At 46.4% G+C, this 24,813-nt stretch overlaps 1 protein-coding gene across 3 annotated transcripts in view; it reads left to right on the forward strand.

Moving 5' to 3' along the window:
- The window catches only part of LOC119660349, a 585,741-nt gene that overhangs the window by 519,092 nt on the left and 41,836 nt on the right, over positions 1–24,813 (forward strand). For 2 of the 3 annotated variants that reach the window (XM_038068843.1, XM_038068844.1), the window contains 2 exons: positions 4,083–4,292; positions 20,414–20,733. In XM_038068843.1, coding sequence (XP_037924771.1) covers positions 4,083–4,292; positions 20,414–20,733 — 530 coding nt within the window. Of the gene's footprint in view, positions 1–4,082; positions 4,293–20,413; positions 20,734–21,149; positions 21,215–24,813 lie in introns of all 3 variants that reach the window. The other variant, XM_038068845.1, reaches the window with a different exon arrangement.

A 24,813-nucleotide genomic window follows, 5' to 3' on the forward strand; every position in this document is an offset into this window, starting at 1 on the left:
AAAAGCCGGAAGCAGTCCTCATTACTAAGCATCGCAAAAGAAATTACGCCTGCAATAGAATCGGGAATCGTATCATCACTTTCAAGACAGGTGAACTCTTTCCGAGATCCGAGCCTTCGGTGTCTCCGGACGGTTGCGTTCAGGGAGGGGAAGAAATTCCTCCCCTGGCGAGTTGTGAGATCGAGGAGAGCATGGCGAGGCTCAGGTCTCGAAAGTCACCTGGCTGGGATGGGATGACAGGCGAGATGTGCAAAGCCATCTGGCAGGCCATCCCATCTCATTGTCCAGTGTTTCTTTGATTGTTGTTTTCGGGAGGGCTATTTCCCTGCATTCTGGAAGACTGTCAGGGTGGTTGTGCTCCTGAAGTCGCCAGAGAAGGATAAGAGTAGTTCTCGGTCGTATATGGCGATATCTCTTCTCTCGGCCCTTGGCAAGGTCTTGGAGAGGATTATGCTCCAGCGACTGGGGGTGAAATCATCCCATCTGGCGTCTGACAGGCAGTATGGCTTCCGCACTGGTAGGTCCACCGACGACGTCTTGTTGCATGTTAGGAATTTTGTTGTCCGTTGTCCTCGCAAGTACGTCCTTGGAATCTTTGTTGATTTCAAAGGCGCATTTGATCACCTAAGTTGGTCGTCTCTGTTGTCCAAAATTTGTGAGTGTGACTGCCAGGAATTGGCTCTGTGGAAGAGCTACTTCCATAGCAGAAGAGCATTCGTCCAAGGTGTCAATGAGCGTGTGTGGGTGAATGTTGAGCGCGGCTGCCCGCAGAGATCTATCGCGGGTCCATTTATATGGAACCTGATGATGGACGAACGTTGGGTGAGCTTTCCTCCGTTGTCGAATGTGTTGCTTACGCGGATGATCTCCTCATTCTTGTTGAGGGGAGCACTCGCCGTGAGCTCGAGCAGCAGGCTGCCGAATACATGCGCATCGTTAACGCGTGGTCCATTAAAGTCGGTGTCGCGATCTCAACAGATAAGACCGTTGCGATGATGCTAAAAGGCATCCTACGTCGTCCGCCTTACGTAAAGTTGAACAGACTGTCTTTACAGATCCGGCAGAAAGTGACCTACTTGGGAGTTACGATCGCGAAACGCATGTCTTTGGTCGCGAGCTCAGGCTACGGTTGATTAAATTGGTGTGTATGTTGAGGCGAATGATGAGGTGTGAGTGGAGTCTAAGCTGGAGAGCTGCTAGATCCATTTATGTGGGGCTCTTCCTTGCATGTTCTACGTATGGGTCCCCTATGTTGTGTGATTTGGCGCTGACGGTGAGGGGCAGGAAGCTGCTCTACGCTTGTCAGCGAGTGGCTTTGTTAGCGTGTCTTCCAGTGTGTCGTACGGTCTCGACCGACGCCATGCAGGTCTTTTTGGGTGTTCCTCCTCTTGATCTGGAAGTAGTCCGGCGTGCCACGACCTACAGGATCAGGAGGGGCGTACCTTTGCTGCAAACACATTTAGTTAGTTGTAACCAGGTGGATGGGTTAGGGCCGCTTGCAGTCAAAAAGTTGTTAGACGAGAGTGTAACATCTAAGTGGCAGCTTAGATGGAATGAATGTGGGAAAGGTCGGGCCACATATAAGTACGTCAGACATGTGTCTGTCAGAGGAAGTTCCGTCGTGGACTTTGGGCTTGAGATGGGCTTCCTCCTGACTGGGCATGGTAGCTTGAATGAGTTCCTCTTCAAGCGCAACGTTGCCTTCAGTCAGGGTTGTGTTTTATGTGGCGCTGACTCGGAGGACTGGCTACATGTTCTCTGTGTCTATCCAGCGTACAGTGACATCTGCAATCTAGACGAAATGGTCGTTCACGTATTTAACGGTATCTACGATGTTAGCCAGTGCCTTGCTAGCAGTGGGACACTTAAATGCGCTAATGCGTTCGCGCGTGCTGCCTTCCGACGAAGAAAGGAGCTTCTCGTCGCTGCTTCGCTTGCAGCTGATGGGCGAATGGCCTAGTGGCCGCGGTGGTTAGCCACCAGTCCTGTGTGTTTGGTGTTAGTGTTGTCTTGTGATGTCCTTTTGTGTTGTATTGTACGCAGAGCGGTAGTTAGCTGGTGAAAGGTTCCGTTGTGGTTCTCCGCCTCGGGCTGATTCCAGTTAACCCGTTGGGGAGTTCCGTCCCCACGTACTCTAGGAGGGCGATCAGACCCGAATCTGCAAGGGACTCATCTGAAGTGGCTCTGCCACGAAGCCTCACCGGAGGTTATCTGGTACCATGGGAACCGGGATGGCCCTCTGAGAGCATATGCTCCAGTAGAATTCCTGGAGCATGTGTTCTCGGCCCGGTTATTTGCGGTTGGCCCCCTTGTGGGAGTTTCATGGTATTTGTGGTTATGCCTACATCACGGGCAAAGCTCCTCGGACCTCGAGCGTGGAGTTGCGGTGTACAACTCGGGTGCCGTACTGCTTAGTTGCGGCAGAGGTGTTAGCTAGGCCTCGCATCCACTGGTATGAATGCTGAGCCTGCACTCAGTATAAACCAGGACCGCTGTGCTTGCATGGCGAGGCTCTGATTGTGGTCCCAAAATCAATCCGTGTCCGAAGAGGACCGTGGGATTATGCCTTCACGGCATGTACTCACGTTAAACCCCCAGGACTTTCATCATTTTCAAGACGGTCATCAAATACTTGGGGTGATGATAGACCGAAAACTAAATTTTAAGCAGCATACTTGTAAAAAAGCATCCACCACGAGTATGACTCTCGCAAGGATGACGCCGAACGTAGGAGGACCGCGGCATACTTGCAGCTGCTAATAGCCAGGATGATCGGACCAGTCAGAGAAGGTTCGTTGGACTTACAGGTTGATCCCTTCCATCGGGGAGTGATTGAAGAGAAAGCATGGGGAGATCAATTATAATCTCACCCAGTTTCTCACCGGCCATGGAGGATACCGTCAATACCTGTACAGGTTTAAATTGGACACCTCACCTAATTGTCCAATCTGCGACGAGATCCCAGAGGACCCAGCGCACGTCTTCTTCCAATGTCCAAGGTTCGTGAAAGAAAGGAGGGACCTAGAGGAAAGTCTAGGTAAACTGCTATCACCGGAAAATTTTGTCCGGAGAATGGTACCTTGTCAGGAAGACTGGGATGCGATCGATTCCATGATCGCCTTAATCAAGGATAAACTACGAAAAGCAGAAGAAGTGAGGAAGACGCGGTTAGGAACCCCGCGGGTAGACGGAAGGAGAGTTAGCTAAAGTAAGCTAACTCCGCCCCGTGATGTAATGCCTAAGGGTGGTTCCACGGGGTAGGGGGAATCGGAGGTGGTTTTAAAGGGTAAAAATCCCACACTCTGGCGTGCCCAGGCCAGATTTTTTTGAAAATTTCCACCTCCTTACAAAAAAAAGGCAGACAGACAGTAAACCGATTTTAATAAAGTTTGGTTTTACACTAAACCTTAAAAATGGATATCTCACAGGATCGCCAGCCAAGCTGAGGAATTCTTCTGACACGAAATCCGTATGCTGCCAGAAAGATGGGCCAAGGTTATGGGAAACGATGGAAAATAATATGAATAATGAATATTTTGTTAAATAATATATACGTACGAGTAAGTCCACTGAACTTTCTGAGCCCGTTAAAAACATCCTGGAAAGCTACTGACAATACTCAGCATCTGATTCTGCTAACTAAAGAGGAAGAAAAAATTAAACCAAGGATTATACCCGCGTGACTGATTGCTCCAAAAATAAACCCAGCAAAATCGACGATGTCCTTTCATTCGCCCACAAAAGATTAAATGACAACCTTGGACCTCCCCATCGCCCCCTCACCAAAAGTAACTTAATCTAGCACTTAATTGAAATTTTTTTAATTAAAAATTTACATTCTGATACCCTTTTTTCTGCGAACATCCCACGAAATCGACTGTCGTATGAAACTGGTATCTTACACCCAAGGCTACGGCATCTATTTTTAACGTATCTAACCCGTTTCAAGCTTTTGATATATGACTAGGATAAATTGAGGGTGGCAACAAGCACATTCATTCCAGTCATCACAAACATCCTTATCTCCATCTGATGGATCCGTTTCAACGAATTTTTCTTTTTCTCTTTTCTCTTTACTTTAGGGTTGCACGGATCGTATGGTTACGTGGCTTAGAAATACCGCAGACATCCTATTCGTCTTAGGGTACTGCGTCATTGCATTCCTGAAATTGTGTTTTCTCGGTATTTTACGTTACGAGATTCGTGAAATGATACAAAAAATCAAATTACTACAAAATGAGATGTCATCGGCGATATTGGAGCCGGAGATTGAACAACAGCAACTAACGCAGGTAAGTGAAGACTGAAGATTTCAGACAAGTTAAATTTCGGACTTCTCTATTGAATTTGACTAGGAGGCAGGACGATTGAAATTTCCAAAAAGTAGTCAGCTCTTCAAGAGATTTACTCCATCGTCCATAATTTCCCTATAACCCGTTTTACTTTTGGGCGTTGATCCCTACTGTGATAAGGATTTTTTGTGTATTCGATTTACGCTGAAAAAGGAAATCACTTAGTGGCTTTGCATTCCCTTTGTCGAAAAAGCCTGGTACCATCCGTGCAATTTGCATTCAGGATTAGCCGGTTTTTGGGAGCATCTGAAAAATGAACCGAATTTTGAAGTTTTAATATAGAACATGTTAAACCAGGTTCCTTCTTAACTGAGGCCGAGATCATTTCCATCAAAACAGCCGTTACTCTCTACCGATCCCGTGAAACCACTGCTATGTATTACGTCACAAGCTCACTCTAGATAAGTGTCCTTTTTTGAATTTGTAACACTCAAGCGTCTCAAATCCAATCTACTGTAATGTCGTTCGCCCTATCGCCCTCTATAGTTACAATTGTTGGCAGACTTTTGAAGACAATGAACGGCGCCTCGCAGTAATGAAAACGAAGATTTTGCATTGGACTAGTGGCATAACATGTCTTGATCGATATGCGTTTGTACAGATAATCTAGAAGGCTTTTCTTCTGAAATCCCAAACAAACGAACAATACCCAAACAACGAACATCCACCGCACAAGCGTCTACAAGGAGCTGAGCTAATGATAACCTGTTATCAGCACCAGAAAGTCCAGCAACAAGCGCCACAACATCATGTTCATAACCGACCAGACGCGACTCTTTTGGCATGTCGAGTTTAAGTAGACTATCATAGGTAGCGTTTCAGAGGTGCGGCCTTAGGATGGATCCCTGTACTACCCCCGACGTGACGTCCGTCCTCCTCTGGACCTTTAGCGTTTCATAGAGCAAGGAGCGGTTCCTCAGATAGTCCCTCAATATCCGTATGAGGTAGTTCGGCACGTGGCAAATATTGTCTAGTGTGCCTAGAATGTCCTTCCATCTAACGGAATTAAAGGCGTTTCTGACGTCAACCATTACGCGGAGCACCACCCGACGAGTTCGGCTGCTATGTGCCTCCACTCGTCGAACGACATCCATGACTTACATAACAGCATCAACTGTGGATCTACCTGCTCAAAAACGGAACTGCCGTGGAGATAAGTTTCCGGCAGTACGTGTCACTTCAGCGAGTCTACATCTGATGAGCTTTTCGAGCACTTTTTCAGTAGTGTCAAGCATACAAAGTGGGCGGCCTTTCCCTTTCCTGATCAGAGCAAGCCTCGCCACATTGCAACGAACAGGAAAAATGCCCTCTTGCAGGTCTGGCCGATGTTGGAACTCCAGCTTCTATACTTCAGCTGGAATACCATCGGCCCCTGGCTCCTTCTTGTTTCTCATATAGAGGACCGCCTGCTTCAACTCTTTTATAGAAAAAGTAGGCAGTTCTCGATGCTCTCCGTGCCGACGATATCATCCCGTACGGCGTACGCAGGGAATAGTGTCCGTACAATGCGGTCCATCAACTCCGCCTGAAGTGAACAGGGTTACACGGGTCGCCATTCCCCACCGTCGAGCAGCGAGCTTTGCTCCTGTTTATTGTGTTGTGGAGTCTCCTTCTGACTGATCTGTAATCTATCATTACAGTACATGCCTCCTTCTGGTCCTTTAGACGTTGTGTTATGCGGCAGAGTCTTTGACACTCCTTCCGGAGCTCGGCGAATTCATAGAAGGTTTGCCACGTCTCGATGCCCTCCTGAAGGCCGTCGTTATTAGGTGTATAACTGAATTTACGACAGTGTCACCTGCAGCGTCACCACCCCCAGGTAACCTCCAGCGCGGCCTCTGTTCCAAGATTTTCGACAAACCTCCCGGTGTTTACCTTCGTAACGTTCTTTGCACAGAAAGAGCGCCGGGGTGGCGCACACAAACTGTTTATGTCAACCACTTTGAAGGCAATGTATCTTCCAAAACTGGCACCCGTCCACCTGCAATAACATAGACTCCGATGCCAAGGTTACATCTGGAATGCTTCCCTCGCAACCTGGACGCCAGAATGTTCGGATGGATCCGGTGCTTAAAACTACCAGTAATGTTCTAGAAGCCGTCTCGAGAATTCGTTTCAATCTGGAGTCTGGGTGAGACATACCCCATTCAAGTACCCTGGCATTGAAGTCATCCCCGACCAGGATCCGCCCCTCAGTGCCAAAGATAGCGTCCTCCAGAGCATCAATCCTGCGTCAAAAGTCCGGCATCGACACTGAAAAACGTTACACCTAAACACCGATTCCAGCCAAAGCCATCTTCTCGGCCTTGGGCAAGAACTCTAAGGTGGATGCCACTAATGAGCACTAAATCAGCTTTGGTCAATGCAGCGAACTGCGGTAGCAACTAGCGGTTGAACTTCGGTGCATATTGATTTGTAGGTTGTGGATCTTGTTGACCGCGTCTTGGCTTTTTCCATTTCTGCTCTGAAGGGTGGACACCGCCCCGAGAACGCAGTGTGTACAGCGTTCTTTTCATTGCAGGTGTTGACTTTATGGCCTGCCTGACCGCATTTATGGCATGTTGCCCTTCTGTCAGGTCCCAGACAGGTTACAAAAGTGTCCCCATAATCCAAGCAGCAGAAACGTTTGTTTGGGACAGCCCAAATTCGTATCCTACACATTACCCCACCAATTCTGATTTTGCGGCTATTTAGAATCTTCCTCCCATATTGCTCCGCAACTGTGGTGGTACCAATCCGGACATTGGTTACCTCCGGACATTCTCGTTTGATGGCCTCTTCTACCTCGTTCTTTTCTGTGACGCAGTCAAGGTATCGGATTTCCAGAGAACACGTGGCTGGAAATCAAAGGTTCCTCCCGCAGAAGTCCGTCATTGCGTCACGTAGTTCGACCAGGACTCCACCACCCTTCGTTTTACTAATGGAAGAGACTTCTGCTCCGCTATCTTCAGGTTTGATGCTAGGATTCCGGAAAAGTCTTGCCTTCCGTCGGTTTAATAAGCATAGCCGGCGGTCTAGTCCTCTTTCGTCTCCCCACCATTTCTAGTGCTCCGCCCTTCGTATCCGCAGCGAGTTTTCTGATGACGCGGCATGTTTTTGTCTCTGTTTCCCTTCGCCTTCTTCTTTTCAGCCCTCGAGAGTACGTGAGTGAAGCCTCTTTCAGATGCCCTTCCTCCTTCAGTTTTTTTCCAGTTTACTCTGCAACGGATTGTCTGCGATTTGTTTATTGGTGTTCTCATTGGGAGGCGCAGTTGTTTCTGCTTCTCGTGGATTTTCTCTTAGTCTCCATATCCGCCTGTGGTACGAAATTTTGTCCAGAAGTTCCTCCAGCTGTGTGCTGTCGGCTTTCTGGAGGAACGTCGCAGATCGCATACGCTTCACACCTGCCGCGCATTTCTTAAGAAACCTTTCCTCTTCAGCTTGCCCCAAAGTAGACGACGGCGCTTCCACTGGGCTTATATTCTAAATTATCTGTTAGTTTCAGGAGTTTGCCCAGTGCATCTTTCCACAACTATAGCACTGCGAGGTACTGTGTGGGTTGCCGTCTCTGTTGCAGGTGCCCCATTACTTTGCGAGTCTCGTCTCTGTTTGCGCATCCTGATGTCTCGGATAGTATTTCAGCCCTTGCAGCGTCCATCGCTGGGCGCTGGGGCGAGTGACGCATTCTCATGCCGCAAATCGCCAATCGCGGAAAAATTGCGATGGTATGATCACGTAATTGTCGTTAATGAGAACTCATTTTTCACGGAAACGGCCAAAAAACCAGCAGAAACAACGATGACTTGATGATGAGTTGACCTCGCCCCCGGACATCCCGGGGGGCCAGCTTTGTACTGATGAAAGGGGCAAGTTTCGAGTAAGCTACTGGTTTATAAATTTTAGACTTAACTACAAATAGAAGACCATATCTAACCTCTAAGAAAGCCCTTCCAGCGAGCCACAGGCAGAGTTTCAGTAGACCATAGGCATCAGCAGGCAAGAATGCTTCAGGGAGCTTCCCGGAGCGGGTAGATTTGGATCACCGGAGAGCAATTATGATCATGGTCGATCACGCTGGGATAGTGGATTGCATTGCATGAAATAGGAAGTTTCCGCCCTTTCTTAATATGTGACCTATTCGCTGCCACATTCACCTCCTGATAAAGACCTCCACTGGTATCTGCCGACTGTGCAAAGGAAATTCTTCGTCCGATGTTGTGTTAGCAAGAGTATTTTAATGAACCTGCGAGGTATTCTAGCGTTCCAAAGTTATCCATCAAGGTCAGCCATTTTCGATTGATTAGTAAGGTAGCACTTTCACTGTCAAGCGATAGCTGAATCATATAAACGGCCGATATTGAACTTAAATGGTCGTAGCTTTCGAACCCTGCCAGAAGTGGCAAACGCAATACACAAACGAAGGTAAGCAACCATCAGATGGTGATCAAGTTCGAGGCCGATGTCAGCGCTTCTCTTGTTATACAAATTCGGAAAACAACTCCTAAATCTACTGTTGATCGCAAGTGGTCAATCCAACCTTGTGGCAAGCTGTGATCGGACAAAGCTCCATGAATGACAACGCGTTCGAAGCTGCCGAAATCCACAAACCTTTCACCATTATCGTTACGGTTGCTAAGACCTTAGTTCCCTCTAGGAAGCCTCTCGTCAACTGCGTATAATTGCTGATAGAAAGAATCCTTCTCTCTATCGAAAGTCCCCATTGGTGGATGGGTGGGCCAAAATCTTCCAGTCAAGATCCTGTCAGAAACTGGCTCCCAGGTCAATAGAGCGCGCATTGCGGCAGCTGTCAGACAAAACCCGATTCCCGATTTCCGTCTGTTACCACGTGGAATACAAAAGTACATTGCCGCAAGAGGGAGAGGACTACTGTCCCTACCATCTTACTTCGCTTAGGCCCAGAATGTCCGGCTTATAACTCTTGCTCGACTTCTGGGGCCATTCTGGGGACGTCGATACCGTTGTCGAGGAGCGTGTGGACACTCCAAACTCTAATCATAGTTGGTTTTCGATAGGCATAGACGGTAGCCGTGAAGTTAGACCCAATCCGCTGGCAGTATACTTTTGAAATTTGCAGCGCTAGCCGCACACAAATTTCTATCCCTTTTAGTCGCCGGAAGGGAGGAGGAAGGGAGTCGTCAGTTTAGCGAACCCCTTAGCGTCCGATCCCTCCGCCGGTCGAGTTCAATCTTCTTCGCAATAAGAAGAGCCTGAACATAATGCGCAATACGATTCCAGCTGCCAGCGCTCTTCAGCATCTCTCTGTGAATGTTGTCACGAGAGAGCTCCCTTGAGTCTGTATAAAGCTGCTGACGAAAGCCGTCCCACCTCTAACAAGAGAAAAAGTTGTGTTCAGCGTCGCCCGCCACTCCATTGCAGAACACACAAGCAGGAGATCGTGCCTGCCCAATCCTGTGCAGATAAGACTGAAAACCTCCATGCCCACTTAGAATTTGGGTAAGTAAGTAATCAATTTCACTGTGCGTTCGTTTCAACCACGCGTCTTATTTGCCAATGACCCGCGCAGTTCATCTGCCTCTTGGCTCATTTTGTCAAGAAATCTGCCACTCGGTAAGGGTGCGTTGACGTTCTTCACAGGCGACCACCTCTCTTAAATTCTCCCCTTTACGGAGCTTTGCGCTCCTTGACACTCCCACAACCAACATCACAGCCGGTTCGGAGACGGCGCGATAAGCAGACGCCACTCGCAAAGTTCACCGCCTCTACACTTGAGCAAGGCGTTTACGATGCACCTCCTTGTCAAAGGCACCATCCCATACCGCCGCGCCATAGTCATAGAACAGAATCGACTGCGTTGCTCCCATAAGGAGACGTCTCCTAGTTGATATAGGGCCTCCGACATTCACCATTAGCTGACTCAAGGCAGCGACTCCAGCTGCAGCCCTGTCAGCTGCTGCTTTGATTTGCTCGGAGAAGCTCATCTTCGCTTCGATATACTCCTTCTGGTCAAGATGACCACTTCGGTTATTTCCAGCGCAAGGTTGAAACCGTGAGCAGTCATCCATCCGTTTACCCGTCGCATCAATATGCCAAGTCTGCTTTGCGCCTGTTCAACAGTGTATCCAAGTCCCGCAACCTCGTCTGCATAACCGGCCAAGCGCGTCTCTTCGGGCATATCGAGTCTCAACAGACTATCATAAAAAGCGTTCCAGAGGTCCGGTCCTAAGATGGATTCCTGTGCTACTCCCGACGTGATTTCCATCCTCCCTTGGCCCTCTAGCGTCTCATAGAGCAGGGAGGGGTCTTTCAGATAATCCCTCAATATCCACAAGAGATAGCTTCGTACGTGAAACGAGTTTCCTAGTGTGCCTAGCATATCTGTCCATCTAACGGAATTGAAGGCATTTCTGATATCAAGCGTTGTGAGGGGCACTATCCGTCTAGATCGGCGGTTGTGTGCCTCGACTCGATGAACCGCATCTACGCTTCAGCGAGTATACTCTCGATGAGCTTCTCGAGCACTTTTCCGCCCATGTCAAGCATACCCAGCGGTCGGTATGCAGTCGGAACCTCCGGGTCTCCTTTACCCTTACTGTTCAACGCAAGTCTGGCCTCCTCGTTGGCATGCAACCGTTGTGCCAAACGGCGGAGCTTATGACACTCCTTCCGTAGGCCGACATTTTCTGCCGTCCACCAGTACATAGAAGGCTTGTCACGCCTGGGCCCCCTCCGGAGCATGGAAACCTCACACGGCGTCGTTGTCAAGTTCATCACTGAATTTACGACGATGTCAGCTGCGACACTACCACCCCCCGGGGCGCCCTCCAGCGTGATCCAGCCTGCTTTAAGAGCTTCGACGAACTTCCCGCTGTTCACCTTCACGGCATTCCACAGGCGGGGGGAGCGTCGTGTTGGTGCTCGCCGGCAAGTAGCGTCAACCACTTCGAACACGATGTACTGGCGACCACTTGCCGGGAAGTCTTCTAGGACTCGCCACCCGTCCACCGATGATGGCAGAAATTCCAACGCAAAAGCCATGTCAGGAATGCTTCCTTCACAGCCTGGGCGCCGAAACGTTGGCGTGGATTCTGGATTTAAAACTACAGATCCGGTTCTCGCTGCTTTTTTCAGAATCCGTTTCCCTCTGGGGTCTGACTGAAGCATGCCCCATTCAAGGGCCCTGACATTAAAATCACCGCCAACCAGGATTCGTCCCTCCGTGCTCGAAACGACGTCCTTCAGAGCATCAAGCCGGCGCCGAAAGTCTGGCATCGTCCTGGTGTCAGGTAAACGCTAAAAAACGTTATCCATAAGCACCAGATTCAGACAAACCTGTTCCCCCGGCCTTCGGCAAGAACACGAAGTCGAACGTCGTCCCGAACCCGGCTGGCAGCGGTGCCCGATAAGTCGAGATGACATGAGGACGGGTCCTTTTTTCGGTATTAGATCAGATTTAGTTCCGCAGTAAATTGTGTTAGCAGCTGGTGAGTGGTGTATGTTATTTGTAAAACGAGGGGCATGCCGTTCGCACCCTAGCCCTTTCCAATTCCGCCCTGAAGATAGGACACCGTCCCGAGCCCGCAGTGTGTGCGATGCTCTCACCAAACGCGCCACGATGCCTGCAGAGAACGCAACTCCCGCTTTCATTGCGGGTCTTCGCTTAACGACCTACTTGGCGGCATCTCCAGCATGCTGTTCTCCTGTCTGGTCCCTTGCAAGCTGCTGACATGTCCATAGTCCAGACACCTGTAGCACTTGGTGGGGACTATCCGCATTCACACCCTGGATACTACCCATCCGATTTGGATTCTCCCGTTGCTAAGGAGCTTCCTCGCATATTCCTCGGGGACTTCAACCATAGCAAGCTTTTGGCCTCGAGAATTTACAGAGGTGATACCTACCCGGGCATTGGTTATCTCTGGACATTCTCGCTTTACCGCCTCCTCTACTTCGAACTTTTCTGTGAGACAGTCAAGATCCTGGATTTCTAGAGAGCACATGGGCTCTAGGCTGGAAACAAGAGCCTTCTCCCCCAATAGCCCCTTATTAGTCGCCTCCGCCACTTCTCGTTTTCCGTATGGAAGACGCCTTTGCTGCATTGTCTTCGGGTTTTATCCTGCCTCTATCTCTGGCGGCGGAGTCAGCTGTTTCTTTTTCTCCTTCCTGGCCTCCTTTTTTGGGCCCTGGAAACTACTTCGATATAGTCTCCTTCGGGCACGTCGTCCTCTTTTCGCTTTTTCCAAAGTTCGCTTTGCAGTGGGCTATCTACGATCCATTTGATGCAAGCAGTATTCTCAGTGGGCAGTGCGGCTGTTTGTGCTCTCCAATCGTCTTCCGCTGCTTTTCACGTTCGCCTATAGAATAACATGCGGTCCAATTATTTCTCCAGTTCCATCAGCCCGTTTTTGACACCTTTGCTGACGTTCCTCTGGAGGACGTTGCCGACCGCATACGCTTCACCACTGGGCATCACTTGAACAGGGACATCACTTGATGAGGCTTCCTCTTTATTTGGGCGCCCCGGTGCCACATCGGGTATGTCCGCCCTCGCTGCCTCTTTCGGCAACTACCACCTTGGCAGAGCTACGCTCACATCACCCGGTCGACGTCGACAGAGAGTTGTCGACGGCTCCGGAGACTCCCAGTGTGTCCCAACGTGTGCCGGTCATTCGCAGTTCGCTCTTCACCGAGAAGCTTTCTCGAGGCTACTACCTAGGACACAGGTATACTGCCAGCTAGGGGATCAGAACTACTTACTCGGGCACCTCGGGGACGTCACACCCCGTATCGTAAGCGACCCGTTAAAGGTCACTAACTCCCTGTTAGTGCCGATGTGAGCGACGAACAACCAGTCCTGTAATAATCGGCAGAAACAAGCAGCTTCCACAGGATATTCTTACCAACTTTGTAATGTACCTCAAACTTGAAGATCCTCAAAACTACATAGCTGGCACTTTAACAAGCAAAGAACAGTTTATTGAAAATAGACATCAATTGGTTTTTTTGGTATGGCGACCGATATCCCAGCCTGGTACAGGACATCCAGTTAGAATCAAAGATCCACTAAGTTCCATGTCATCTGAGACCAAGAGGCATGTTATATGAAAGTTAATCCATTCCGAATGTGTAAAGTTTTTTATTCCCACACAAGAAACATGAGTATAAGACATAGTATGCCATGTTTGTATAGCGACGCTGAGGGCTCCTTAGGATCCTCATTCACCAAAAAACCCTTGGCAATCCATAAGTTGGACAGGTCAGATTTCCCTTCCCGAAAAAGTTGCAACTTTGTGCTTTGTATGTCTCCTGTTCACTTCTTTGTGAAGTATACAACTTTGTTTATCCAGTCCTTTCAAACTGCCGAGATTCAAAGCTGGTTATTATAATATAAAGGTAAGTAATCAGCTACCATTTAAGCCAAGAGTAATTAGTTAGCTCACCAATATTGTCACTTTAAGATACTTTTCGATTCTCATGTCGCCAGTTTGTGACACAATGAGAAATGTTAACGTTGTCCCTAATATTAAATTCACATAACCACTCAATAATTTAAGCATAGCCACATTCCCCTTCGCATGTTCACAGGCTCCGATGTCCTGTCCCTAAAGGGACAATCTTGTACAACCTGAACCGTCACATGACTACTGACGTATTGCATGAGCAATCCATTATTAAAGTTTCCAGTTTCATATTTAACCTGTCTCGGGTTTTCTAGTGACGCCATTTTCAATGCACAGTTACCATATTATAACATGTCTGCGAGGGAAAGGAGCTACCCCTCGTAATTCCTGAAAGTTCAATCCAACTAAAGCCATAAAAAACATCAAAAACTCCCTCAAACTTTCCACGAAAAATGTTTGAGTAAATTGTCAGGAAATGTCCACTATTTACAACTCAACATTGAGAGATTTCAGACCGTAACGACCTCACCTGAAATAGGATCCTTTTTGGCTATTTCAGCATCATACGTATTGCAACTTCTATTTTTACCGACCATTCAATCTTTTTGATGGGAAAACGTATCCGGGGAAACTTTTATGTACTATGTGTGTTCGTCAGAGAGAAAGTTTTCACTAGAGGAATCGCTACAATAAACATTTCACCAGAATGCTTTCCAGTTCACTCGTACTATGTAGGGAACGTGTAATGTGTCATGGGGAAAGGATAAACTTTTCTGATGTGTGTATGATGACACGAGAACCGGAAATCGAGAAAAACCAGATTGCAAGAAAAACTGTTTACGGAAAAGTTCTCAGTGGATGTTTATAGCAACCCTAGAGCGAAAGTACGAGATATCTTGGTGCAAGCACACACATGCCAGGGTACATTCGCCTCGGATAAAGATGCTTTCAGAATTTATCTCGGATATATTTAGATCCATACAATTTTAGATGGAACGCAATGAAATAGATTTTATTTTGTGCGGATAAAGTTTTGAAATCAAAATCGAGTCTGTTTACTTTGGTATCCTGATTGGCTTCCATATAACTTCAGGACCTGGAATATCAATTTCATTCACAGAAGATTGCATCCTAAGGCTGAGTACTTAGTAGAGCCTCTTCTTATCCCTTTGCCGCAGTTACCGTCTAACCTCGAATAGAAGTTGAAAATTCAATTCAGATATTAAATTTCATAAGTCTTGTGTTTATTACTTTGATGGGAGCATCAAATCCTCCTCGATTAAGGGCAGGTATCACTTGAAGACAGCAGCTTTCAATTAGTACGAGTAGATTCCACCCTTCATAGTCCCCCGCAGTACGCAGACTACGCGCCCCGAGGGACTGTCAAGAACGGAAGATTACCTGCTCCTTCCTCTCTATGCTCCTACGAACGGAAACCTGCCGCTCGCGCATTCCCCTGGGGATATTTGTCTCCTGGAAGAAAGGCTTCAGGCGAGCTATCGAGACTTTCTTGGGTGCGTCTCCGATGTCGAGGGTAAAGTGGTGGGGACCTCTCTCAAAGACTTTGTGATGTCCGTCGTATGGTGGCGTCTGTGGTGGTGTCTGTCTGTCCGGGGAGAGGGTTCCCCATACATGGGAATGGGGGGTGCGATTTTTTTTTCACCAAATGGGGTGGGGTATCAAATGAAAGGTCCCGATTAGTACTTTCCGAAGTTGGTCTTACTTTTGACGTTTGTTGAAGAGTTGGGGAGTGCGAGCCGGGGGGGGTCGCAAATGATCATTTCTTTAACAGACCCAAGACCCATTCTCAGAAACTACCCAACAGAAAAATCTGGAAAAAAGTTAAGAGGCTGCCACTATATGGTATCTAGGCTCATCCTAGCACCACGAAATATGCAGCAATGTAGACTATAATATAGAGCATAATGCCACCAAGTTTGGTGGAAATCGCACTATTACTAACAAAGCTATTATACGTCAAAGTTGTCACTTCTTTGCAAATTCAAGACTTCAAATGTCAATATCACTTGAAAATGGATATTCTCATATAATCTTCTTTTTCTTCAGCATCCGACCCGTTCACAAACAGGGTCGACTCGTCATGATCGGTTTCACCATTTGGCCCTATCAAATGCCTAATCTGAATGCAATTTCGAGGCTTTTAAATCCCCGTCCAGCGTATCAAGCCACCGTTGTTTTGGATATAATATTCCCACATAATATATGCATATATTACGTATTACGTACTAATGGGACAAATGCATACTCAAATGTCTTCCAACATCCAGCTTCCGGTTTCCCCACTTGCTTGCATGGTTGCCACGTGGCGGCCGGCAGGATTAATGCTCGACCACACGTCGAGAACTGGGTCGCTGGAGAGTCCCAGGTTCCTCCCGCGGGACTTGCAGCAAACTCCTAGTGGCTGACTGTCCGTAGACCAAGTAGGACGAGAGGCAGGACTTACGCCCAGGAAGGATCATCTTACCCCATTATAACGGCCTTTAGCGTCCTGTGCCATCTTTCCAGAATCCCGTTGGATGGTAGGCAATTGTCCGGTGGGATTTGAAGCCTAGTATTTTGCCTAACTCCAAGAAACGAGAAGATTCAAACTGCATTCTCCGGTCAGTGATGATGATCGCCGACACACCAAAGCGTGGAATCCATTTCCGATAGAGGCCTCAGCACATGATAGAGCCGTAATGTCTTTTAGAGAAATCGCTTCAGGACATCGTGTGAACCTATCGATGATTGTGATGCAATTCCTGAAACCGTGCGAGACTCACAACGGGTCAATTATGCCGAGGTGGGTGCTGTGGAAGCGCTTGATGACCTGAAGACATACCTACTTATTTCCTTGCATGCTTCGAAGTTTAACGTTTCTGACATGCAATGCCTTGTCTGGCCTAAAAATGTATGTCCTTGTTCATGGGCGGCCAGAAATATAGTTCGCACGGGCTAACCAGTTCGTTGTCCGAATGCGACGGTGCGCCAGACTGTGAACGTCATTAAATAGTCGCTTGCGGAAAGCGGCCGAAATGTATGGTCGTGCTCCCTTTGCTGAGGTTCTGGCAGTATATGTAGAGATCGAGCCGAAAATAGGGAACTCCCTGAAAGCTTAACTGCATTTACTCCCCAGGCCCGGAGAAACTGCGCCGTCCTTCTGCGCCTCCGCGATTGCTAATAAACTACATCGTCTTTTCCGGACACGTGCTAGTGAATGAGTTTACGAAGAGACGCTTTGTCGGATTTCTGTTTTAAGGCAAATGTAAGAGGTCTGTGGTCCGTGAACGCTATAAACAGCCTGTCTTCTAGGGAATAGCGAGATAAGTTGCTAATAACTTAGGATCGTAGGTACTGTAGTTCCTTTGGGCGTAGTTGAAATATTTCGAGGAGAAGCTCAACGGTTGCCAGCTTTGGTTCAGCTTTTGGTGAAGACCAGCACCGGCGGCAAGGTCCATGGCATGGACGAAAACTCCTAGAGGTGCATCTTGATGAGGAAATATCAGAAGCGTGGCATCCACCAGCTGTTGCTTAGTTGACTCAAATGCCTTCATAGCCGCTGTGGACCACTCAATAAGACGGATGTCTTTGGTTTTCGGACGGATTACTGTTACCGATCGATTGATGTGGGCGGCCCTGGGCAGGAAAAAACGGTAGAAATTTAGCATACTCACGAACCTTCTCAAATCCTCAACAGTTTGGGAAGCGGGAAACGATTGCGTGCACCTGGTCCGACTGGATGCCACCAGGGGTTATATTGTGACTGAAAAATCTCACCTGCGTTTGAAGAAATTTGCACTTTTCAACATTGAGAACAAAACCGGCCTCAAGGAGACGTTGAAAAATGCACTCCAGGTACGCTATATGCTTAGACTCTGAAGAGGAGGCGACCAGAACATAATGCATGTAGACGAAACAAAAGTTTATGTTTCGTAGAACAGAGTGGATGAATCGTGACAGCCCCAGGATTCTCAAACCGCCACATTGCCTGCAAATTCTCCAAAATCAAGGAGAAGGACGACTCGTCCTGACGATCACGACTCAACAGCGCAATCGGACTATTTGCCAGATGAAACCATGTACGCAGAACATCCACGATTCAAGACGTTAACTCGCAACATGCAGCAACGACGAGGAGAGAAAGTATCGATAAAGTTGAAAATGAAAGATTTGACTTTGAACACTGAACAGTTGGTCCCCAAAATACGTATTTGTACACATTACAAAATACTTTCAGCCAATAAAAGCAAAATATCTTCAAAAGCAAATGCGATCCTAAAGGCTGCAATCTGGATTATTGACAAGCGGCTGAAGGGCAAGCGCATCGCAAGCTGTAGCGATAGTCAAGCTGCATTGAGGGTGTTGAGTAGTACTTTGATCACTTCAAAATTCGTTCAGGAATGTAGAAACCGATTGAATTCTGTTTCTAGATTCAATACGGTGAATTTACTCTGGGTATCTGGTCATTGTGGTGTAGAGTGAAACGAAATCTAGGATGCCTTTGCAAAGGAGGCTTCAACTTTCCCCATGCCCGGACCAGAACCAGTAATTGGGGTGTCGGTACCATTGGCTGATGCTGCTTTCAAAAATTCAAAATGGGAACAAGCTTCCCATAATGACAGGTGGCCGAAGCCTTAATGTTGCTAGACAGACCAAACTCTTCCTGTCAGAACGTACTGCAAAGTTTATCCTGTCGAAAAGCAGGAAGACTTGCAGAAATATTGTGGGCATTCTGACTGGCCATAATTCACTAGTTGGGCATATGTTCAGAATAGGAATTATAGAAGATGATAAGTGTCCATCCTGTAATGAGGAAGCGGAACCCACGGAACATTTTCTAGGTGAGTGCCCCACCTATGGACGCATTAGACATCAGATTTTTGGTACTGATGTGCTCCCACTGCCGCGAGTAGCATCACATCCACTTACGCAAATTCTGGGACACATAAACGAATCCGGTGATATTCCGTTAGACGGGGGAATCGAGTACAATGGACTACTAAGGTCTGAGTGCTCAGAAGCTTTGCTTCTCCCCTACTTCAAACACACACACACACAGTCGCTGCTATGATAGGGACAGAGACCGCGTAAAGTGCTGGAAGTCATTTTTAAGGTTTTGTTTGCAAAACAAAGCATTAAAATCACATTTGGACTTCGTCCCCTCGCGTCGAGAACAAGATCACCAAGCATTTCCTCAAATTCAAACAGTGTCAAACGCCATACCACGTAGCAGGTGTATATATATTCACTACTTATTTTCGCCCACACAAAGCCACTGGCTGCCTGACTTGCAGTACATTGTATGGCCTGTTGACCGCAAGCCCATATCACCGCTCCACCAGTCGAATCTGTGACCCATATGCCACCGTGACGAAGTCTATACGGTTCACTTATGATGGCAATTTCCATCTCAGATTCGAACGTGGTCTGCTCAAGTAAATCCTGAGCGACCCTGCAATGATCCAGGTTTATTTGAAGCCCCGGCGGGGTTACTCCTTTTACACGGTCCTTCACTTTTGGCGTTTATTGACCTTACCTGTACTTTATCCTTGATCGCCTTTGCATTGATGGAGATCTCAAAGTTGATGAGCTTCTTTTGAATGGATCCCTTCCTTGTTTCTGGAGCACCCCCTGCTGTCGAGCATCTTGAACATATGCGGTGAATGTTGTCACGGTTTTTGTTGTCCAAAAATCTGTCTTCAATTTATCTTTGTTTGGTCTTGTTATTGGTATTCTCGATAAGGTCGTACTTCGCTTGAAAACCTCCTTCTCCAGATCCAAATCACTTGTGGTGTTCTATGCCAAGGTGGCCAAGTTGTCCACCACGGAGGCACTGCGGTCGAGGGATATCGACGACCGGGAGCCCGCTTGCTCACTCCCAAAAGTCGCCGATACTGGGGTTCCGAGCCCCTGCACCGCCTGATGGGAAATCTGGCCACTCCTCCGTCTGTCCGTCTGTCCGTCCGTCCGTCACATTTTACTCGGAGACGATTACAGCAATTGACACCAAATTTAGTAGAAAGGTGGGAGCTGTGAACGCTCACACATGCAGTGAGTTACATCCTTTTATGTCGAATTATGTCCCCTTACATGCAAAATGGGTGTGTAAAATTTTTTTTCATCAAATATAGTCATGTGGGGTATTAAATTAAAGGTCTCGGTTAGTGCTTTTCGAAGCTAGTCTTAGTTTTGACATTTGTTAGAAAATTGGGGAGTGCGGGGGGTTGAAATTGATCATTTCTTTAAGGGGGACATTCTCAGAAACTATCCAACCGAAAAATCTGAAAAAAAATCAAGAGGCTGTCCCCGATATCTATTCAAATAAAGCTAATAATAGTATACTACTACAATTTTTTGTAATTGGCTGGAAATCCCCCCCCCCTCCCTAGCACCACGAAAGTGCAGTAATGTAGGCAATAATATACAGCATGATCTTACCAGGTTTGGTGGAAATCGCACTATTACTAACAAAGTTATAATACGTCAAAATTGTTACTTCTTTGACAATTGTAGACTATGAATGTCAATATCACCGGAAAGTGGATACTCTCACATAATATATATTACGTGCTACGTACTAAGAAATACACAAAACCTTTCGTACCTGAAGCGTCCAGCTTCCGGTTTCCCGACTTGTTTCAATTATCAACTGGTATATATCCGCACCTTAGTAACCGATAATTTCTTTTCCTTAACCTACAGGTAACAAACACATCGATAAACGGTGGCCTACATACGGAGCCGAAAGTTGGGAATCGTGACCGTGAACGATCTCGTATGAGTTCCGGCGAAAGTGAGCGTGAATCCCTACTGATACACGAAAATCCTCAACCACCGCGATACCTTAAGAATAAACATTTGTACGGTTGCATGGAAACAGGTGCTCCAGGTGGTGAGTCCGATACGAATTCAAACTGTGCCCTCATTGTCGAGGATGCAAGTGCAGTGGCTGCAGCGAAATCCATCAATGGCAACAACAACTATGAACTGACCGAATTCGATACCAAGGCCCCAACATACAGGTATTGTTCGAAAAGTGTTCAAGTATTCGATCCTTTTTGAAATGAAGTAATTGCAATCCTAAATTGGTGGTAATTATTCTTGATCTCCTATTTTTTCTGTAACCTCCTGGTCTTCATTTTGAATTTATTGTTTTTAAAAATGGATCTTTTTCTTTTTTTCTTTCCGCTTCCTGTACTTGCCGCACTCTTCCTGTATGCTGCCAACACCAATATTTACCAAATAAAACAAAATCAACCTCTGAAATTGAATATTAATTGAAAATTTAATGAAAATTCCAATGTTATTCCTTCTACCATGGTGTGTGTTCGTCTGGTTTGAAATTGCAAAATTTATCCAAAATCCTTTCGAAATTGACTTAAACCATTGGTTGCAATCAAAATTTCACGATGGCGACGAAAACGGACAATGAACGTAGAAAGTCAAAGTGGCCATCGTTATGAGATATACAGAGATACATAAACAAAACGCGCAGCGAATCAGGTCATATACTTTGTACAGATTACATTTAGTAATTAAATCTAATTTTAAGGACATTGCTTGCTAAAGCTGCGATAATACCCGACAATTGACTCAGAACAGGACACAAGGACCTACATAGCATCACACGTAGACCCAGACTTGTACATATTGTAACATATAGAGACATACATTAGCCCCTAGCCTACATATAGCCATCGCCATACTCATCACGACGTAGCTTTTACACAGAGTTTGTATACGTGAAACAGTAGTCCCCCGTCTAGGTCGAGAGTAGAGTTCAGGACCAAACACAGGAGCCTAGTAGCCATGAACACAGACACCACCCCCACCCACTAGGACACCAAATACCACACGAATACCCTAGCCAAACAACAGCAACACGAGAGTGACCTTATACACTGCCTCCAGACTCTAGACAACACCATTTTAGACGAGGAATATCACATCTAAATCCGCCAAAGTAGACGAGTAGGAGCTTCATAACACAACCATCGAACCGCTGCCGTAGGTATTTCCAATCAAAAAAATCTATTTTCGAAATTTCTTAAAGAAAACGCTTTTTCTCTCGTATTATCGCTTTTATTACGTACGTAGCTAGTTTCCAGCATTCGCTTCTTTCAACTAATTCAGCGTTAATTGCAACCGCATTCGTAGCCTTTCATGTGCCGAAACACTCATGCATTTCACCAAATTTCAAATGAAAATATGAACAACAACCGCCACAGGGAGCATTACTAAATTCCATACATTCGCCATTCACGTCGTTGCCCTGAAATGGACAGAAAAGCACACAGAAATGCATTTCGGGAGCCATGCAACGCGTTTTCCACACAAAACCCTAAAGGAGACTTGGAAAATGACTCATTACTCATCCAAATTCCATTTAATTTTATGCTTTTCAAGAGTTAATTAAAAGAAACTTAAAACTTGTATTATCAACACACACACCAACACAATTTTCCAGTTTTTCAAATATTTTTAAAATTCGCATTTTGGATTGAGCCTTGCTTACCCTATAACTACGCATTTTGCTAAATTCGCTTCAGATTTTTTAACAATACAAATGCAACAATAACTGAAATTTTTTTCGAATTTATAGCTTTATATTCCTAGAAGATACTTAATTTCTTAAGTTCGTAGTTGCTCCAAATATACAAAGGCTACTTTCCTACAACGAAGGACATCGACAACTTTTGAGTCCTGTAAGAATAAAAGACAAAACCCCAAATACCAAGGTGGGTCAGTAAGTATGTCACTTTTTGAATTTCCCGCCTTTTTACTCGAAAAGCAACTCTGTCCTGGTCCAGGACCATCTTCCAATGGACTACGACAATTTTTCTAGGAGGATTCGTCATGCAGTTCGTAATTGACCGCCATTGCAAGTGGGCAATCGTGTAAACCGGGGCCGTTTTATGGATGCCCATAATCCAACCCCCACTAACTATAATATCCCAACTTATTGAATCCGTTCCACAACCATTTTAAACAGAAACATTTGGCCAAGAAAAAGATGCTCTTCCTCCAGGACAATGCAAAGGCGCATACGTGCTACTTCCCCATCCACCATATTCTCAGAATTTAACCCCAACTGAATACAGCCCTAATCATGTTTGACTTAAGGCAAGACCTACAAAAAACAACACGAGATGGCAATGCAATATAACACGTCGAATCAATCAATCTGATTTTCTCGCAGCAGTTCAGCCTGTCAATCTTGAAGTGTTAGACACAACTGAAATATAGGTTTTGCAAGTCTGGTTTAGAATTTTCCAAACCAATTCAGAATTTGCCAAGCTAATTTCAGAAATTTCCAAACCAACTTCAGACTTTTCCAAGTCAATTTCGGAATTTTTCATTTCAAATTCAGACTCTTACATTTCCAATTCAGGATTTTGCCAATATTTTATTATCAGACCACTAGAGAGGGATGAAGCTGGGGTTCTTTAAAAAAAATTAAGTGAGCTGCTCAACTCCATGCACGCAATGAGGCAGGAACTAATTCGAATTGGAGTGCCACCTAATTGATAAACACAATTTCAGCATCAAATGATTCACATTCTAAGATACGAAAGACCCTGAAAGCTATAAAACCACGCCTCAAGAATTATGTCCTTGAAAATTGTTGTACCAATTACCTGCAAGCGACATTTATTCGGTCAAAGGATAGTATAGGTCCCAGGACGAAACGTGGATCGGTACCCACGATGGAGCATAAAACCTAGGCAACGCCTGCTGAACCAATACCAACAGCTCTACTACCAAATCCTATCTCCACCTCCACGTGGTGACCGCTGGGAGTTCTTTCTTCACGAAAAACTGCAGACGGAGAAGGATAAAAACGAGTCTCCCGCGCCTGAAAACGAGACAAAATGTACCAACTGGTCCTCCAGGTTGGGGGTTGGGTAGGGCTGACAACCCTACGTGTGTGTGTGTGTGTTTAAGGTGGAGGAGAGGCAAAGCCTATGAACACTCAAACCTTAGTGGTCCATTGTACTGGATTCCCCCGTCTCACGGAATATCCCGAATTGGTTTATGTATCGCAGGATTTCCGTTACTGGATGTGATGCTATCCGCTGCAGTTGGAGCATATCAGCAAGAAAAATCTGATGTCTGATGTGTCCGTACGCCGGGTACTCACATACAAAATTTTCCGTGGATTCCGCTTCCTCATTACAGAATGGACACCTATCATCTTGGATAATTCCTATTCTGAACATATGCTCAGCTAGTCAATTATGGCTACTCAGAATGCCCACAATACTTCTGCAAGTCCTCCTGCATTTCGATAGGATACACTTTGTCGTGTGTTTGTTTGGTTCTGACAGGAAGAGTTGTTCCCAGTGTTTGATAGCAGCATCAGCCAATGCTACCGACACTGCCGACACCCACCCTGGTTCCAGTCCGGACATGAGGAAAGTTAAAACCTCTTTTGCTAAGGCATCCGAGATTTCATTTCCCTCTACACCACAATGACCAGGTCATCATCACCATCATGAACGGCGCAACAACCGGTATCCGGTCTAGGCCTGTCTTAATAAGGAACTCCAGACATCCAGTTTTTCCGCCGAGGTCAACCAATTCGATATCCCTAAAAGCTGTCTGGCGTCCTGACCTATGCCATCGCTCCATCTTAGGCAGGGTCTGCCTCGTCTTCTTTTTCTACCATAGATATTGCCCTTATAGACTCTCCGGGTGGGATCATCCTCATCCATACGGATTAAGTGACCCGCCTACCGTAACCTATTGAGCCGGATTTTATTTACAACCGTCATGATATCTCTCATAGATTTCGTCATTGTGTAGGCTACGGAATCGTCCATCCTCCTGTAGGTTGCCAAAAATTCCTCGGAGGATTCTTCTCTCGAACGCGGCCAAGAGTTCGTAATTTTTCTTGCTAAGAACCCAAGTTTCCGAGGAATACATGAGGACTGGCAAGATCATAGTCTTGTACAGTGAGAGCTTTGACGCTATGGTGAGACATTTCGAGCAGAACAGACTTTGTAAGCTGAAATAGGCGCTGTTGGCTGACAACAACCGTGCGCGGATTTCATCATCGTAGCTGTTATCGGTTGTAATTTTCGACCCTAGATAGGAGAAAT

This window comes from Hermetia illucens, chromosome 6, assembly GCF_905115235.1.
Source record: "Hermetia illucens chromosome 6, iHerIll2.2.curated.20191125, whole genome shotgun sequence".
In the NCBI taxonomy this organism is placed as follows: Eukaryota; Metazoa; Arthropoda; class Insecta; order Diptera; family Stratiomyidae; genus Hermetia; species Hermetia illucens.